Raw genomic sequence first — 19,422 nt, forward strand, 5'->3', positions numbered from 1 at the left:
AAATGAAGGAAAGCTCTCTAAGAGCTGTTGTGGCAAGCTGATGCTTACAAAATCCCTGTTGAACCCTGGTTAGTGTCCTCTGTCTTGCAGAATGAAGCAGCATCCTCTGTCTGAGTCACAGAACTACAGCCTCCAATTACCTTCTCCAGAGCAGCTTGCCTCAACAACTCTTCAACATGTACAACCACACCAGCTGCTAAACTCAGTTTTTCTACCAACCTCAGTTTTTCTGCCAACTGGGAAGAAAGGAAAGCCCATTCAGAGAAAGCAGGAAAGAGAATGCCATAAGTGAAATCACAGAACTTAAGAGGGCAAGATAAAAAAGGTCACAACACACAAGTAAGAAGACAAAGCTTCAGGATTCAAAAGATAGAAGCAAATCAAATGAGAGACAGAAGTGGAAATTTTGGGACTCAGATGCAAGAGTCTCCTCACCTGACTGGCTGGTGCTAACATTGATCGTGGCATAGTGGGGTGCTTCTGAACTCAATTCAGTCACCGAGTTGACGGCCTGGATCTCAAAGGTGTACTGCACATGGGCCAAGAGGTTGAAGACTTGCACACGACTTTCTGTCAGACCCACTTGGCGTGGCTCAAATTTGACGCTGTCCCCACAGCGCACACATGGCCCTGAGGACCCTGCTGGGCATACTTTGCAGATGACATTGAAGAAAACATCCTTGCGGCCACCCAGGTCCTTGGGGAGGCGCCAGGTCAGGAGCACATTGGAGCCAACAAGTTCATAGCTAAGGTCACGGGGAGCAGAGGGGATGCCTAGAAGACAGAATGAAAGATCAAAACCCCATAAAGAAGAGAAGAAAGGTGGGGGAGGAGAGAAGACAAAGCAGGGAGGAAAGAACAGATGAACAAATTATTTTTTCTTCACATTTTTACTCTTCTCTGAGTAAGGCTAAAAGAACCCACAACATATCCTTTGCTATATCAAACATAAACTTACATACACAAAGGAGCAACTGTACTACCACATTTTAGAGAAAAAAAATTAACAAGCAGGGTCTTTGTTTCAAGGGTGTAACTTTTACTTTTCCCTAAAAGAACAGCCAATGTTTAGGGAAACTCCAAGTCTTTGAAATTTTAAATTCTGTGCAACCTTAGTAAAGATTTCTCTCTACTGAGACCCCTAATTCTCTCCTTTGGCACCTAGTATGTCTGAATTATCTCAGACTTCAGTTAGTGTGTTCCATCTATTGCAGAAACTGAACACCAGTTTCCTCATGATTATTCCTGCTATCAGGTGGGTTCCTGAGTGGCATTGGGAATAAACTCTTGACAGAAAACATGCCCATTCCATGCATTCAACCCTACCCCTGTTGGCACAGAGACAGTGAAGAGTAGAAAGAAAATGCAGAGTGAGAACATGTCATGGGGTTGAGCATGGGACAAGACACTAGAGCTAGAAAGTGAAAATGAGGTTAAAATGAGCAGCAATGCTGCACTAGTAAAGCTGGGCATAGACACAAAGCATGACGGGAATGGAAGGGACAGAGAGGCTGAGCTTAGTAACAGGCAGAGGCAATGGAATCGTTTTACGGAATATTCCCCTCTAAAGGGTATAGCGAAACCCAAGAATCCTCATTCTCTATATTGCTCTAATATAGAGCAATATAACTATTATAACTATTGCTCTATAGTTAAGAAATATAAATTAAAGCCATGGGCAAAGTCCTTTCTCTGTCTATCAATGATCACTATGAAGAATGACACAATTAGCACATGTGAAAGAGATCTTTGTGGGGGATCTCTCTGGCTGCAATGTAGCTCATTGCTGGATCATTTGAGTATTTCCAATAGCTGAATTTCCCTGGGGTCTCACATTTCCAGTGTTGTTAGAAAAATAAATTATGCTGGAAAATAGCACACAGAAGACTGTTTAGAAAATGCATTACTGACAAGATGAAGCATTTGTATATCAGGAAATGTCAGAATTAAATTTTCTTTTGAGATTTTAACTGGACCACTCAGCATTTGCATTGTCACATACTAGTTTTCTCTGAAGATTCTTATCAAAGTCAATGCAAAGGATAGACAGCTGCCCAGGAAAAATATTTTGTGTTTTGAGGCTGCTGGACATGGATTGATTCTGTGCAGTACAGGAACCATAGGATTACAGGAAAAAAAGGAAAGGAAAGGAAAGGAAAGGAAAGGAAAGGAAAGGAAAGGAAAGGAAAGGAAAGGAAAGGAAAGGAAAGGAAAGGAAAGGAAAGGAAAGGAAAAAGGAAAGGAAAGGAAAGGAAAGGAAAAAGGAAAGGAAAGGAAAAAGGAAAGGGAAAAGGAAAGGAAAGGAAAGGAAAGGAAAGGAAAGGAAAGGAAAGGAAAGGAAAGGAAAAAGGAAAGGAAAGGAAAAAGGAAAGGGAAAAGGAAAGGAAAGGAAAAAGGAAAGGAAAAAGGAAAGGAAAGGAAAGGAAAGGAAAGGAAAGGAAAGGAAAGGAAAGGAAAGGAAAGGAAAAAGGAAAGGAAAGGAAAAAGGAAAGGAAAAGGAAAAGGAAAAGGAAAAGGAAAAGGAAAAGGAAAAGGAAAAGGAAAAGGAAAAGGAAAAGGAAAAGGAAAAGGAAAGGTGTTTCCTAATTTCTAAGTGTTTAACTTAAGAGCCATAAAGTGCAAGATGCTTTAGGAAATAATTTTTTTCCCGGACACTCTCCCAAAGTTCAAGAGTGATGTCTGATTATATACTATTGAAACTATAATTTTGAGTGCTAATCACTAACCTTATTTTATTTTCTACAACTAATTATTCTTTCTTGACCTGTTAACATTAATAACAAATTACTATGAAAAGTCATAATTGATGAGAAACACAGATAAGCTAATGAAAAAATTAATTATTTTCCAATAAATAAATTTTGCAGATTTTTAATTCTGTGCAATAAATATGGTCTTTACACTTTCAATGATAAAGGGAAGAAAATACTGGTTAACTAAAGCCTTCAATGAAAAATGACCATCCTGTGTATGAAATGAGTTCAGAATTTAATGAGATATTAGTAAATTATTCTCTCATTAAAGTTGTACTTTATTGATGCCTGCAATTAACTTATTTAAGGTTGCACAAGTCATCTAAAATTTAATATTTTTTCATTCCTGAGCATCTAGTATTGCAACACCCCAGTATTCTCAAAACAGAGTTTTGTATCAACTTGTAAAAATCATGTGGGAGCACTTCTGCCTTCTCATTTGCATTTAATGAGTGGATATGCCCTGCAGTCAACTGGAGGAGCAAAGAGAAGTTTTAGGTTTTATTAGAGGTCATGAGAAGAGGTGAATTGCAACTTGTCTGAATCATTCAGGCATATTCTCGTTCATTAACTGCTCTTCTTGCTTTCAAATAATCCACCCAAATACTTACCAGTGCAGGGAGCATCAGAATTGTCCAAAGCAGATCTATAGTAGTGGTTCTGACACACACATTCACTGGAGCCTGGCAGTGGAGTGTGGCTGTGGGCAGGGCATAGATGGCAGGGGTCATCTCCCACAGATGCTTTAAAGAAACCAAGGGGACAGGCTAAGAGGAGGAAAATGAGAGGCAAAGGCAGAAAACTCATTAATTCAGATTCCAGATACGATGCGATCTTTCTTACGTTTAACTCATGTCACTACTGTAGGGAGAAATTATTACCTAGAGTAGCTACTACTGGTTTTGTTGCATTACGGACCGTGCATTGTTAAAGCTGAAATTTCAAAAAGATTTTTTTTCTATACAATAGGTGCTTAAATTGATTCACTGGCAGATGAAAGAGAAGCAGTCCAGAGACAGCTTGGGTCATCTGACATAATTATTTTCTCATTACTCACTCAAAGAGCTTTACTAGTAGAGAAGCCAAAGAGCACAGTCATTTGATCTGTCTGGAAATAGTCATAGAGGTTACAGGTATTATCCACACCTCCTCACCACCCAACAGAGTCACAAATATGGATTTTTTATGCTATCTTCAACAGTTTATTTGCTTAAAGTAATATAAGCTACCATGGCTGATTTTGTATCAAAATTAGGAGCAGGCACTCAGACTTGTAGCCCTGTTGCCTTCTTGTAAGTCTGGAAACTTCCCAATAATAGATGAAAGCCTCTCAATGAAGTAAAATTTTATCTGCAAATGCATGTGAACATGCACTATGCAAAAAGCTAAAACAAGGATAGAAATCCATGCTACAGGGAAAGAAAATTCAACAAAATAGTAACTTATTAACAATATGGGAATAGTTCACATTCCAGGTTTGGCAAAGATGCTATGCTGGATTGCCTAGTAGAAGGCACTTAGATATTACACTGAAGTGCTAGGAATAAAGCTTTTACAATTTTTATGTAAGTCTTACGTAAGTTTTCTAATATTGATTTTCTGTATAAATAGTAAGGCTTTTTTAGATTTTATGGACTAACAAGATCAGGTGAAAGTTTATTTGTGGGCTGACATTTAGTTGGTTACCTTCACAATAAAGAGCATTTACTGGGATTGGGAAACTTTCAGATAGACACCAGATGAGCATTCAATGTCAAAAGACACAAGGGACACACTCCAGAGAAGTACAGTCCTAGTGATTACTGTAAGCATAACAATCCAAAAGATTGTGGATAGCAAAAATTTATATAAAAATAAGAGCAAAGTGTAAGAAAATACTGTTAGATAGATGTTCATATGAAATTAGGGTATCTAATGAATGTTCCAAAATGTAAGACCACACCAGAGGCTGCAGAATTATCCCATCTGGCTATTACTTACTGTACTAAAAGGCTTACACCTCCAATAACCATTATTTGGAAATGTTTCTAAACCACATAGGTGCTGAGTGGCCATTGATGCATCTTTCTTATATAACCTGAGAAAAACAGAGTAGCTCACTTACCTAACTTCATTCTCCTGTGCATTCAATTGCCTTTGCTTTGCGTTTTCAAAGCCCATTGTATAATTTTTGATACATGCTGTGGGACTGCAGGTATGCAAACCTTAACAAAGATGAAAAGGTTACAGCTGCAGTCCAGACACAACAGCCAATAACAACTGTGAAGTCCCATCAGTTACATTATCACAGTCCCATGCCTGCTACATTATCATAGAATCACAGAATGGTCTGGGTTGGAAGGGACCTTAAAGATCATCTAGATCCAACCACCCTGCACAGGCAGGGACACTTCCCACTAGATCAGGTTGTTCAGAGCCCCATCCAACCTGGCCTTGAACACTGCCAGGGATGGGACTTCCACAACCTCCCTGGGCAACCTGTGCCAATGTCTCACCACTCTCATAGTAAAGAATTTCCTCCTAATATCTAATCCAAATCTCACCTTGTCAAGTTTTAAACCATTGCCCCTTGTCCTCCAGCTACACACCCATGCAAAAAGTCCTGCCCCAACTTTCTTTTAGGCCCCCTTCAGGTATTGGAAAACCACTATAAGGCCACTTCAAAGCCTCCTTTTCTCCAGGCTGAACAACCCCAACGTCCTCAGCCTATCTTCACAGGGGAGGTGCTCCAGTCCTCTGATCATTTTTGTCCCCCTCCTCTGGACTCAGTCAAGGAGCTCTATGTCCTGCTTATGTTAGGAGCTTCAGACCTGGACATGGTATTCCAGGTGGGGTCTCACCAGAGCAGAGTAGAGGGGCAGAATCACCTCCCTTGACCAGCTGTCCGTGCTTCTTTTGATGCAGCCCAGAACACAGCTGGCTTTCTGGGCTGCAAACGCACATTACTGGCTCATGTTGAGCTTCTCTTCCACCATCAACCCCAAGTCCTTCTCCGCAGGGCTGTCCTCAATCCTTTCTCCTCCCAACCTGTATTCTTGTGTGGGATTGCCTCAACCCAAGTGCAGAACATTGTACTTGGCCTTGTTGAACTTCACACAGTTAACATGAGCCCATTTCTCAAGTCTGTCAAGGTCCCTCTGGATGGCCTCCTTTCTCTCCAGTGTGTTAACTTCACCACACAGTTTGGTGTTGTTGGCAAACTTGCTGAGGGTGCACTCAATACCATTGTCCATGTTGCCAACAAAGATGTTAAACAGTACTGGTCTGAGTATGGATCCTTGAGGAACACCACTCGTCACATTGAGCCATTGATCACAACTCTTTGGGTGTGACCATCCAATCAGTTCTTTATCCAATGAGTGATCTATCCATCAAAACCATAACTACCCAGTTTTGAGACCAGAATGTCATGTAGGACAGTACCAAATGTTTTGCACCTTGTCCAGGTAGATGACATCTTTTGCTCTGCCTTTGTTCACTGAGGCTCTGACCCCATTGTGAAAGGCCACCAAATTCGTCAGGCAGGACTTGCCCTTAGTGAAGCCCTGTTGGTTGTCACCAGTCACCCCTCGGTTATCTGCTTGCCTTAGCAGAGCCTTCAGGAGGATCTGCTCAATGATCTTGCCAGGCATAGAGGTGAGACTGACTGGCCTGTAGTTCCCTAGGTCTTCCTTTCTTCCCTGCTTGAAAATGGGGGTTGTGTTTCTCCTTTTCCAGTCAGCAGGAACCTCACTAGACTGCCATGACTTTTGAAATACAATGGACAGTGGTTTTGCAATTTCATTTGCCAGTTCTTTCAGGAGTCATGGGTGGATCCCATCAGGTCCCATGGACTTGCTGACCTTCAGGTCCTTCAGGCAGTCATGAACCTACTCTTCCTCTACAATAGGGGGATCTTCCTTTTCCCAGTCCCTGCCTTTAGCTTCCATAACTTGGTGGGTCTGACCAGAGTCCTTGCCATTGAAGACTGAGACAAAGTAGTCATTGACGACCCTCAGCCTTCTCTACGTTTTGGATGAAGAGCTCTCCAGTTTCCTTCTGCAGTGGACCAGTCTTCCTCTCATCATTGATGTATAGAAACTTCCCTTATTGCCTTTAACCTTCCTATCCAGATCCAATTCTCCCTGTGCTTTTGCATTCCTAACCTGATCTCTTGCTTCTCTGACTACTTCTCTATACTTCTTCCAGGATATCTGTCCTTGCTTCCACCCTCTGTAAGCTCTATTTTTACACCTAAGTGTATCCAGGAGTTCCTTGCTCATCCACACAGTCCTCTTGGCACTCCTGCCTGCCTTCCTCTTCATCGGGACACATTGGTCCTGGGTGTGGAGAAGATCCTTGAATATGGACCAGCCTTCCTGGCCTCCCCTCCCATCCAGGGTTTTGTCCCATTGTACCCTACTGACTAGATCCTTGAAGAGACCAAAGTCTGCCTTTTTAAAATTGAGTGTGCTCAGCTTACTTTGCACTTTTATTGCTGCCCTAAGGATCTTAAATTCTACAGTGCCATGTTCACTGCAGCCCAGCCTCCCACCGAGTTTTACCTCACTCACCTGCCTGTCTCTGTTGGTGAGAACAAGGTCCAGCAAAGCACCTTTTCTTGTTGGTTCCTCTACCATTTGAAGAAGGAAGTTGTCATCAGTGCACTCCAAGAACTCCCGGGAATGCTGGTGCTTTGCTGTGTTGTCCTCCCAACAGATGTTGGGGTGGTCAAAGTCCCCCGTGAGGACCATGGTTTGTGAGCATGAAGCTTCTCCTATCTGTTTAAAGAGGGCCTCATCCACTTGATCATCTTGGTTGGGTGGTCTGTAGCTTAATCTGTTACTTAATATTTTCTCCCAGAAGTCGTTTTGACTGCAAAGTAACATCCACATATACTGTGATATTAGTGCCAAGTCCTGGGACAGATCAGACTATAAAAGGGACTTCAGTAACTCTGAATGAGACCTACTAGACAGGAGAACACCAATTCTTCCCAGCACTCAGAAAATTACAACATTCAGTGGTGATGATACATTGACATATGGAAAGGAAGGAGGAAGAAGAGATGCTAACTTTGCATATGATGGATGATGTTAAGAAAAGAGCAACTGCTTTTGCCTTCTGGCCTTTATCCAGCAGAAAGTAAAATTTTTCTCATATGGAAATATCTGTCCCTATGGACAAAAGAAAGTAAGATTTTGTCCCACTCATGAATTAAATCCCTTTCATTAAGGCTTTGCTAACAGCCACAGATGCAGAATACAATTTTCACATTTCTTGGCAAATGCACCTGCACTGAAACTACAAGTATTATGAATGGGACATTCTAATCCAACTCATTGCATGTTCATTTAACCAAAATATGTAACTTTCAGGGATCTTCCTTTATTTGAAATTTGACAATGATGAACTGAATGTGAACATCTTTATTTGCTTTTCTAATTTTGTCTCATCATACTTTCTTGCATCAACCCCCTTCTGAAGCTTTTGTCAAGGCTTAGAACTGATGGTACATTCATTCCACATTCATTGTCAAGGTAGACCCTGAAGAATGGTTCATTTTCTTCATTCAGTGCTAGAGCCTGACCTCAAGTGGGACAATGACCTTTCTACTCACCACAATAGTGAAAATAAACAGATAATTGTAATGCCTGCAGTCCCTGTGATGCTAAAAGGAATCCTGTAGAGGATTTATCCATGCAGTGCAAAAACATATTTCTCCTGCAAGGGTAGTGCTGAAAGAATTCAGGTAAATTAATCTCTAGCCCAATTACAAATAATATAGAAAGACAGACAAAGCTGTGAATGATGAAGAATTTGTCTGGCATTTAGTAAATTAAATTTATTTAAAAATAATAATGGTTGTGTTAAAAATAAGCAAACATTTATATATACATGGTGATTTGAACTCTAATGGCAACTTGCCATTGAGCCTGGCTATTAAGGGATGAGGTCTGCAGGGATCACAAAACCACAGAATCACAGAATTACCTTAGTTGGCAAAGACCTTCAAGACCATCGAGTCATACTCATCAACACATTGCTGATGAGTTAGCCAAAGGTATTAAGGAAAAGTGCAGTGTTGTAGGTTTTACATAATGGAATGAACACGCCAGTAGCATTACCATCTCAGTAAAGAAAGCCAGTTTTGACCATACAGATTTGGATCCTGCAGACCATTTGGTGAGCTGATGAAAAAGCAGGAGCCTCTCTCCAACACCTCTCAGTGCAGCGAAGTGGGAAGGAAGAAGGGAGTGGGAAGGGGGAGACTCCCAGTCCTCCTGGCTTTTATAGAGTATGGCAGGAAATATCAGATATCAGAGATATCAATACAGGCTGGGCGAAGGCATGCTAGGGAGCAGCTCTGTGGAAAAAGACCTGGGGCTAGTAGTGGATGAAAAGCTGGACACAAGCCACCAATGTGCAATTGCAGCCCAGAAAGCCAACTGCATCCTGGTCTGGATCAAAAGAAGTGTGGCCAGCAGATTGAGAGAGGTGATTATGCCCCTCCATTCTGCCCTGATGAGACCTCACTTGGAGCACTGCGTGCAGCTCTGGAGCCCCCAACACAAGAAGGATGTGGACCTGTTGGAGTGTATCCAGAGGAGGGCCATGAAATGATGACAGGGCTGAGGCACCTCTCTTAAGAAGACAGGCTGAGAGAGTTGGGGTTGTTCAGCCAGAAGAAAAGAAGACTCCAGGGGGACCTTATAGCGGCCTTTCAATACCTGGAATGGGCCTATAAGAAGGCTGGGAAAGAGCTGTTCACATGGGCATGTGACAATAGCACAAGAGGAAATGGTTTTTAGCTAGAAAAGGGTAGATTTAGGTTGGACATTACGAAAAGTTATTTACTATGAGGGTGGTGGATCACTGGAACTGGTTGCCTAGAGAGGTGGTGGAGGCCCCATCCCTGGAAACTTTCAAGGTCAGGCTTGGGGGTCTCAGCAATCTGGTCTAGTTGGAGATGTCCCTGATTATTGTAGGGGGGTTGGACTAGATGACCTTTAGAGGTCCCTTCCAACTCAATGCATTCTATGATTCTATGAAATGGTTAGGAATACTGGCGCCCCCCCGTTCTGACCACCCAGATCCCTCAGAGTCCTAAACACCCTCTCTCTAGGTGCTTGCATTGGTACCATAAAAATAATCCTCAGCCCCCTCAAACTGTAACATCACTCCAATCCAATTTCAACCCTTACACATCCCTTCCACACAGTAAGTAATAGAATGAGCCTTCCCATTTCATTCTGTTAAGCCACACTTTCATAAATCTGTATTAAAATCAGCTTTTCCTGACATCTTTGTTGGTGATTCTTTAAGTGACCTTAAGACCTTCCATTCCCATCCCCCAGAAGTCCTACGGAGCAATTCAGTTGCCTGTATATTTGAGAGGTCACTGGTACCCATTCTCTCTGTCAACCAGATGTCATTCCAGTAGGTGCTGGGTCTTCTGCTGTTGATATGTCATATCTGCCAGGCCTGAGAAGATAGATGTCTTGGCTATGTGTCAGATGGCCTTAGATGCTTACATGCAAAAAACTGAATGGAGCTGACAGCTGGAAGCAGCTTCATGCTTGGAGGCACTGATCCTCAAGGGGGATTTCAACCACCCTAGTATCTGCTGGAGGAGCAACACAGTAGGTCAGAAGCAATCCAGGAATTTCCTGGAAAGCATTAGTGAGTGCTTCCTGACCCAAGCAATAAAGGGGGCTATGAGAGGTGCCTTGCTGGACCTCATGCTTACAAACAAGGATGTGAAGGCTTAAGACAGCCTTGGTTGCTGAGACCATGAGATGGTTGTGTTTAAGATCCTGAGGGGAGTGAGCTGATCAAAAAGCAAGCTCACAACACAGGACCTTAGGAGAGCAGATGTGACCACTTTGGGGATCTGTTTAGACCTGTTTTATCCATGGGATAAAACCCTGGAAGGAAGAGTGGCCCCCAAAAAGCTAGTTAACTTGCAAGGATTACCTTCTCAAGGTGCAAAAGCCATACATACCAACAAGCCAGAATTCAGGCAAAAATGTCAGGAGGCCTGCATGTTTGAATGAAGGCCTCCTAGCTAAACTCAAACTTAAAAAGTAAGTATGCAGAAAGTGGAAGCAGGGCCACCTAATCTGGGAGGAACATAGAGGTACTGTCCAAGCATGCAGAAACATCGTTAGGAAAGCCAAAGTCTACCTGGAATAAAATCTGGCCATGGATAATGTCAAAAGCAAGAAGGGCTTCTATAAGGACCTAAATGGCTAAAGGAAGACTGGCTAAAGGAAGACTAGAGAAAATGTGGGCCCACTGCCGGGTGGCGCAGGGGACCTGGTGACACAGGACATGCACCAATATAGATTAGGGGTTGACTTGCTAGAAAGCAGCTCCATGGAGAAGGACCCTGGGGTCCTGGTGGACAACAAGTTACCCATGGGACAGCAATGTGCCCTCATAGCCAAGACAGCCAATAGTATTCTGGGATGCGTTAAGAACAGCATGGCCAGCAGATCAAGGGAGGTTTTCCTCCCCCTCTACTCTGCCCTAGCAAGACCACATCTGGAGTATTGTGTCCAGTTCTGGGCTTCTCAGTTCAAGAGGGACAGGGATTTACTGGAAAGAGTCCAAAGCTGGGCTACAAGGACGATTAAGAGACTGGAACATCTGTCATACGAGGAAAGGCTGAGAGACCTGGAGCTGTTTAGTCTTGAGAACAAAAGACAGAGAGAGGGGACCTTATTAATGTCTACAAATATCTGAAGGTTGGGTGTGAAGAATGGCCCAGTTTATTTTCAGTGGTGCCCTGTGATAGGACGAGGGGAAACGGCACCAAGTTGGAACACAGGAAGTTCCATCTCAACATGAGGAAAAACTTCTTCACTGTGAGGGTGACAGAGCACTGGAACAGGCTGCCCAGAGAGGCTGTGGAGTCTCCTTCTCTGGAGACTTTCAAGACCCTCCTGGACGCGTTCCTGTGTGACCTGCCCTAGGTGTTCCTGCTACAGCAGGGGTGTTGGACTCATGATCTTCAGAGGTCCTTTCCAACCCCTATGATTCTATGATTCTATGACACGTTCTTCACAACAATCTTTACTAGCAAGACTGGCAAGACCAAGAGGAAGTCTGGAATAACAAAGATTTTCCTGGTAGAAGATCAGGTAAGAGAATATTTGGGCAAACCAGAACTGCAGAATTCCATGGGCCCTGATGGGATGCACCCAGAGGGGAATTGGCTTATGTCATTTTGTGGCCACTCTTATTAGCTTTGAATGATCGTTGTGACTGTGACAAGTGCCTGAGGATTACAGGAAAGCAAATGTCACTCCTGTCTTGAAGAAGGGCAAGAAGGAGGACCCAGGGAAACGTAGGCAGCTCAGCCTCCCCTCGATCCCTGGGAAGATCATCACCATTTCCAGGCACATGAAAGACAAGAAGGTATTTGTGAGTAGCCAGCATGAATTCCAAAGGGGGAATTCAGGCTTGACCAGTCTTCTATGATGAAATTACTGGCTTAGTAGATGACGGGAGAACCACGAATACTGACTACCTTGATTGAACAGGGGTGTTTTGAGAATATGTTGTCCAGAGATCTCTTTCAAGTTCAGGCATTCTGTGATTTCCCTTAAACAAATACAAACTGAAATATTTTGATAGATCCATGCATTCTTGGCTGCGCCACTGTCAGATCTTTCACCACATACATGATTGGGTGTGGACAGGGAAGAATGAATGGACCCTAGGCTGTATCTCATTTCAGATGTTCCCTCTGAGGGAAGAACCTGAGAAAAGAGTTTAAAAGGGACAAAGAAAAGTGCAAAGAAAAGCAATAAGGAAGACACTCACCTCCCCATTTCCACTCACATGACTGAAGTGACAGCTGAAGAAGCATGGAGTGGAATCCAGAGCAACCTAGGAGGAAAGATCTCTCCACAGTGATTACTTTTGTATGGTCTAGTGAAGAAAATTAATGACTATATAAACCTATAATCTCACACAGTTATTCCTAATGATGGCAAATAAAGAGAAAGGACTGTGCTTCAAAGCTATCATTCTGCCCCTAGGTACTTCTACTTCCAGAAGAAAAATGGCAAAATGAAGTCATATATAATACAGCATATTGCAAGCAAAGCTGATTTGCAGCAATTAAGTATGCTTCTCATCTCCTTCACCTTGCTAATGAAATGATAGTTACAATAAAATCATACCAAACCAAACAAAAAAAAACCACAAGCAAAACAAAAAATATAAACCCTATGAACTACAATTAGTAGTAACTTACATTTTACATTTGCAATTTTGGCAAATCAAGGCTGGATTGACTACAGTAGACACTAACTGGCCTCCATATATCTAAAGAATGGCCTCCATCAGTAGGGGCTGCAGCAACCTCACACATTCGGCTTCCACCTAAACCCTGGCCCCTGCCAGCTGCCTACATTCAGGAGCACCTTTACCCCTTTCCAAAATTGCCTAAGATACGCTAGCTTGCTGCAGTCAGGACTTTTGCCCACAGATGGCCACAATAATTATTGTCATGACACGCTGCTTTTAATGATATTGCCTCAGTCCAGTCACTCTAGTTTGGGAGGAAAGGGAAAAAATCCCCTGGCAAACCAAATAGGCAAAAGCCTTCTCCTTTTATTCCAGCAGTTACAGTGAGCCTAGGGCTGTCTTTCTACGCACAGACAGAATTAACCTCTCATTTGTTTCTGAAGGTTTCCCTTTTTTACACCACAAGATTTTTCAGTTTGCATATACTTTACATTCCCTTCTTAATGCAAGTCATGCCATTATATCCACTTCCTGTTGTCCTGCAATCTCTGCAGATAACTGCTGTGCTCACTGTAGACAGTCATAATAAATAACCAAGCTGAAACAAGCCCACTATCACTAGGACTAGCAAGTTTTGCTTTAGTGAACATTACTATTACCATCCCAGAGAAAGCCTGAAAAAGAGCAGCTTCTCCTGAAATACCTCCACTGTGTGCCTGCATAGCAGCTTCACACAAAAAACCACCACCAATTAAACCACAGGCCTTGTCACTGGGCATAGTATGACTTTATCATCCCCAAGACACCGACACTTTCCAAGAAAACACAAATATAGATCTCATTGATTCCCAATATCCAATACAGATGGTTGCAAAGTTACCACCTCAAGGGGCAGAGCAAGCTGCCACTTCCCATCAACTCAAGGATACTATGAAAGGAGGAGTCAGAGTTTGGAGTGCACAAGTGCTTCTCTCTCAGCTTGTCTCAGTCATTTTTCATGTGCTGGCACAGTGTGAGAATGGCACAACAGTTCAGCTGGGCACAGCTGATCTCAGAGTCACTGACCCAATTCTCCTCAGCTTCCGCTTAGAACACTCCCCCCTGTGTTGTCTGTATTTGCCTGACTGCTCCCTTGTCGTGGTTTGGGCCCAACACGACAACAAAGGAACAGCCCCCTGGCTGCTCACTCAACTGCCCCCTCACACACATACTGGGATGAGAAAGACAAAGCTCATGGGTTGAGACAAAAGACCCAGTTAAGGTCCTGGGCAAAACAGACTCAACTTGGGGAAAAAATAATAATCTCACACTGATCACACACACGCAGGACACAGACACACGCAGAGCAGGGCTTGCATATGTTACCCCACCCCTCCCTTCTTCCCGGGCCCAAATCCCTTTGTTCCTGGTTTCTCTCCCTCCTTCCCCCCAGCAGCACAGGGGGACAGGGGATGGGGTTTAGAGTCACTTCACAGGCTGGTGGTTCCTGCTGCTCCTTCCTCCTCAGGAAGAAGGATTCCTCACAGTCCTGCCCTGCTTCCCCACGGGGTCCCTCCCATGGCAGAGAGTCCTCCACCAACCCCTCCTTCATGAGTCCTTCCCACGAGGTCCGGAGCTGCTCCAGCCTGGGCTTCCCACAGAGTCAGGGGCTGCTTCGGGAACAGCCACCTCCCCTGGCCCCGGGGTCTTCCACAGCTGGGCAATCAGAGTCCTCTGGCAGCAAATCCACTGGCCACAACATCCAAGCCCAGTGGCCAAGTTCACCCCTCCTGGCACCTTCAGGGAATGTTCCACCACGTTCCTCCATGAGTGCAGGGGGACAGCTGCCATCTCGCCATGGGCTGCAGGGAAACTTCTGCTTGGGCACCTTCTTCCCCTTCTTCCTCACCAACCACCAGCACCGCTCTTATTTCTCCACTACAGCTCTCCTTTCAGTGCTCCTCTGCTCAGGTGTTAAATCAGTTATTTCATATGTTAATTGCAGAGGCACAGCTATTGTCCCTCTAAGGGCTACTTGGCTGGTTTTGGAGCAGTGAGGGCTTCTTACCAGAGCCACTCCTGTGGCCCTTCTCCCACTACCAAAACCCCCACCAAACCACACCAGAACACGCCTGGAGATAAGTTCCACCCAGTAGGCCAGAGAAACAGCTTCTGCCAGACTTCAGCAATTTTAAGTATCAAAATCAGCAGAGGAAAGTGCTAGAATGTGGACTGTTGTGGATAGGAGCGTGAAGAAATGAAAATGGGGAGGGTACAGAATAACAACCAAAAAAGTAAAGAGAAAGAGGCAACTGAAAACTTGAACCATAAGCCCAGAGAAGAAATACTCTGAGAGCAAAACAGAATACAGCAAGGGGACAGGGACCAAGAATGGCAGTTGGAAACTTAAACAGAGCTTTATGCATCCCCAATCATGTTTTTAGGGAATGTGACACAAGTGACAATCTGACTTTTTGTATCCAGATCTGATTTGGAACTGGAGCTCGGACATAGAAAGGCATTTAGAAGAGCATAAAATTGCTCTCTTCTTGACTGGCACAAGTGATCTGTATCTTATATAGGAGTTCTGCTCCCAGGTACGCTGTGGGGCAGCAAGAACAGATACTACACGTGAGAGTATTGAAAATGAACAGTGTCAAAGCTGGCATTGGAATCAAACTGGGAGGGATGAATGGACATAGTTAAATTTAAGGCACAGGGAAAACTGGTTGTGCATAGCTACAAGGACCGCAAAGTAATCATAGAATCACAGAATGGTCTGAGCTGGAAGGGACCTTAAAAATCTTCTAGTTCCACCGCCACTGCCAGTGGAAGAGAAGATAACTGGTATGGGCCATGCCACTTGCATTAACTAGATGGGATGTGGTACTAGAATAAGCTCTGAACTGAATCAACTGGAAAGGGGGATGGATTTGGCAGTTACAAAAGGCAGGATGATGGAAAAAATTTAATAATTTACAATACTTTGGAAATATGATTTAGATGTTACTGTCATGTAATGCAAGAAAGATGGCATAATTAACACACAGAAGACACACTAAGAAATAAAAATTTTGGTAACCTTTTTGATAAAACATTCCCTTCCCCCTCCAGCCCCTGAAATAAGCCTATGACTAGTTTATGGTGATAGGAAGTAATTTCCCACTGGGGCAGGTTATTCTGCAGTGACTGTTACTGTGTATCTTGCATATTGTTCTGAGTAAGATGGAATCAGCCAGAATTAGAAGCAAGGCATGGTGAAGCAACAGGGCACTAGACTTACAGTTTCATAGACTAGCTACAGCTGTCTAGGTGGGGAGGCAGCAGTGCAAAATGAAAGAAAAATGAAGAGACGAGTGTGGCTTTTGGGTTTTATAAACGGAAAAGGAGAGCACCAAATCAAATGAGATAAAATAAATTAAGTGACTAAGACCTGGTTCCTGCTGAACTGTTGATAGGAGGTGGTAAGGGATTTTTAGGCAAAAGAGGTGGAGCTTAAGCAATTACTACCTAGTTACATATTGGGAGGACTGCCAGGGAATGAGCTGCATGAAGAAGAAATGACAAAACAAGAGGGAAAAGATTTAGGCTTGGAAGGATGGCATATGAGTAGAGAGCAACAACTGGATATAGGAAAAGCATCAAATTATTTGAAAAGCACCAAAATATATGTGCATGGAGCAGAATAAGTCTGGAGAAGCTGATGAAAGGAGCAATTTGTAAGATAAAAATACAAATCTAGCACAAGGCACCAAACATTATTATCAACTTTGGGTTTACCTCAAAGTTAAAGCTCTTCCTAAGGAGAGGCTATGACACTTATTTATTAATTTTAGAGGAGGCTGGGGTCAGGGGGAACTTATGGCTGGCATCAGCCACCTAACAGGAGGATATAAAAAGGTGTAGGCACAAGGTGGTAGAACATGAGACAACAGACACGAATTGTAATAATCTCTTATTACAACTATTGCAATTTCCTTCTAATTAGGGAAAAGAAGCTTCACCATGTGTGCCATCAAACACTGGAACAGTTGCCAAGGGACATTGTGGAAACTTCAACTTTAGGAATAATGAAAATTAGACTAGAATAGGCCTTGAGTGACTAAACCCCACTTAGTTCTCCTTTGAACATGGGGTTGGGGTAGGTGACTTCCACAGGTCCCTGAGATGTAAATTATTGTGGGGTTTTTGGGTTTTTTTTCCTAATATTATATGCATATTTTTTATCAGACTACTGAACATGAATCTTAACATTGCCTTAGCCTCACACACTGAAAAAGCTTATCCAGGCTGGTGAGGAAGGGCATCTTTTAATAACACAAAAATAATCATGCAATATTATTCCCAAATGAATCTCCAAACAGCTGTGTGCACTAGTTCCTGCAGTTATCAGTAATGCAGATGTGATTCCTTCTGCAATCAGAAGGGACCATATATGGCCACAGGACGTGGGAAAATTTATGGAATCCTCTTCTCCATCTGACTTCCTTGTACACCCTTGTATCCTACAGAAGAAGAGCCAATTACAGCTACTACAGAAGACAGGCAGACATTTTGCTTCCTCAGTATGCTCAGAAACATCCAGGGAAAGAAGAGAGGAGAAGAAGCTGTCTGGTGGGTTAACCTTTGCAAACAGACAAATGCCCACCCAGACACTCTCTCACTCACCCTCCTCAGGAAGAAGTAGGGACAAAATAGGATGAGAAAGCTCATGGGTAGAGATAAAGACAGAAAATCTTTACCAATTACTGTCACAAGTAAAACAGACTTAGCTCAAGAAAGATTAATTTAATTTATTGCTGATTAAAATAATGTGGGTAATATGAAACAAAAATCAAACATTAAAACACCACCTTTCTGCCTTCCTTTCCCAAGTTTAACTTAACTATTTACTCCAAACTCTTCTACTCCAGGGAGGCATCACAGGGTAGGATATGCAATGCACAGTTCCTCTCTGTCCCTCCTTCCCTTGCACACTGTTTCCCTGTTCCAGTATGAGTTCTCTATGAGCCACAGTTCCTTCAGGAGATACCCATCTGCTCCTGTGAGGACTCTTCCACAAGCTGCAGAGAATATCTGCTCTAGTACCTGGAGTACCTTCCCTGACCTTGGTGATCCCTCTGCTGTTTCGTAGTCTTTTTGTTCTCTCCTTCTCTCTCTGGCTACTGTTTTCTACCTCTTCTTAATTATGTTTGTACAGAGGTGCAACATACATTTCTAATAATCTCAGCTCTGTCCTGTGGTGGGTCCATTGCAGAGCTGTCCGGAAAAAAGTTATGTCTGGCATGGGACAGCCTCTGCCCTCTTGCCACAGAGGCCACTCCATCAGTCTCCACCATGACCAGAACTTGCCTGTAAACAAAATACACTGTGATACACAAAAGGGGATGAGCAGTTCAAGTCCAACAAGTGAACTTCAACAACGGTGCAGACCTGACCCCAGTCTCATAATTGAAATAGGTCTCTCCACTCTATCTCTTTCTAAATGTGGTCTCTCAATGTTTTTCTCCTAAAATCCTGTGATCTTCTCTCCCGCTGACATCAAAGTTGGATAAGGGGAGAAAAGGCAGTCCTCTGAGCTAGAAACAGCAGGTGGGAAGCTGGAGGTTAATTGCAGATGTAGGGGTGTACTGAAACAGTAATGGCACATTTTCTGTGGTGTGGGACAAGCACCATATTGGATACTGCTGTAGGACTGAGTAGAAAAACAGACATGGAACCTGACTGGCAAAACAGGTTTGCAATTAATGTGTATTTGCACTTGGAAGGAAAAAAAAATAAACTCAGTATTATTAAATTAATAGTTCTATTTGAGTGATTTTTCAAGCTAAGAGCTCATCTGACGTCATTTGGAAGTCAGCTTAGCGTTTTATCAAATAGTCATTTCTCATTTTTCGCAACATTGTAATTTCTAGAGTATTTTTAGAAGTGTCTCAGACATGAATTATAAGTATTCTTTTCAAAAGGATCTGGTGACTTAAATCCCATGTGACTTTTAGCCAAAAGGCAATGCTAAGCAATGGGCAGTGAACCCCTAGGAACACATGGAACTTGGCAGCAACTGTTTCTTGTCATGAATCTGTCGATCTGAGGGAAGATTTGGGAGAACAGCCCATAAGTCCAGAATTTTGGGAAGCAGTAGCCTAGGGGCCTAATCACCCAGAGCTTTCAGTTCCTGGCTTTTTACATGGAACACCACTTAGATGTGCAGAAAACCTTGCAAGGCAAGGCACCCTGTGTGTATAGATCTACAGAATTAAAAGAAGCTAAGGTCCCAGTCTTCCTTTTACCTCTATAGACTGCCATTCTTCTTTCTGCTTGTTCATCTTAAGGAAAAGTCTACTTGGATAAAGCCAAAAGTTAATCCACCACACACCACGTTCCAGATCACATAGATTACTAAAGGATGTTGTTTCACATTTCTACTCAACTGGAGAAATTGGCCATATAG

General features: G+C 43.1%; 1 protein-coding gene across 1 annotated transcript in view; it reads right to left on the reverse strand.

Annotated features, from left to right (window-relative positions):
* Positions 1-19,422, reverse strand: part of LOC127395816 (ephrin type-B receptor 5-like) — an 81,520-nt gene that overhangs the window by 16,130 nt on the left and 45,968 nt on the right. The window contains exons 5-6 of the mRNA XM_051643227.1: positions 3,365-3,520; positions 436-774 (exon numbers count right to left, since the gene is read on the reverse strand). Of these exons, the coding sequence (XP_051499187.1) occupies positions 436-774; positions 3,365-3,520 (495 nt within the window). The remainder of the gene's footprint in view (positions 1-435; positions 775-3,364; positions 3,521-19,422) is intronic.

This window comes from Apus apus, chromosome 1 (genome assembly GCF_020740795.1).
Source record: "Apus apus isolate bApuApu2 chromosome 1, bApuApu2.pri.cur, whole genome shotgun sequence".
Classification (NCBI taxonomy): Eukaryota; Metazoa; Chordata; class Aves; order Apodiformes; family Apodidae; genus Apus; species Apus apus.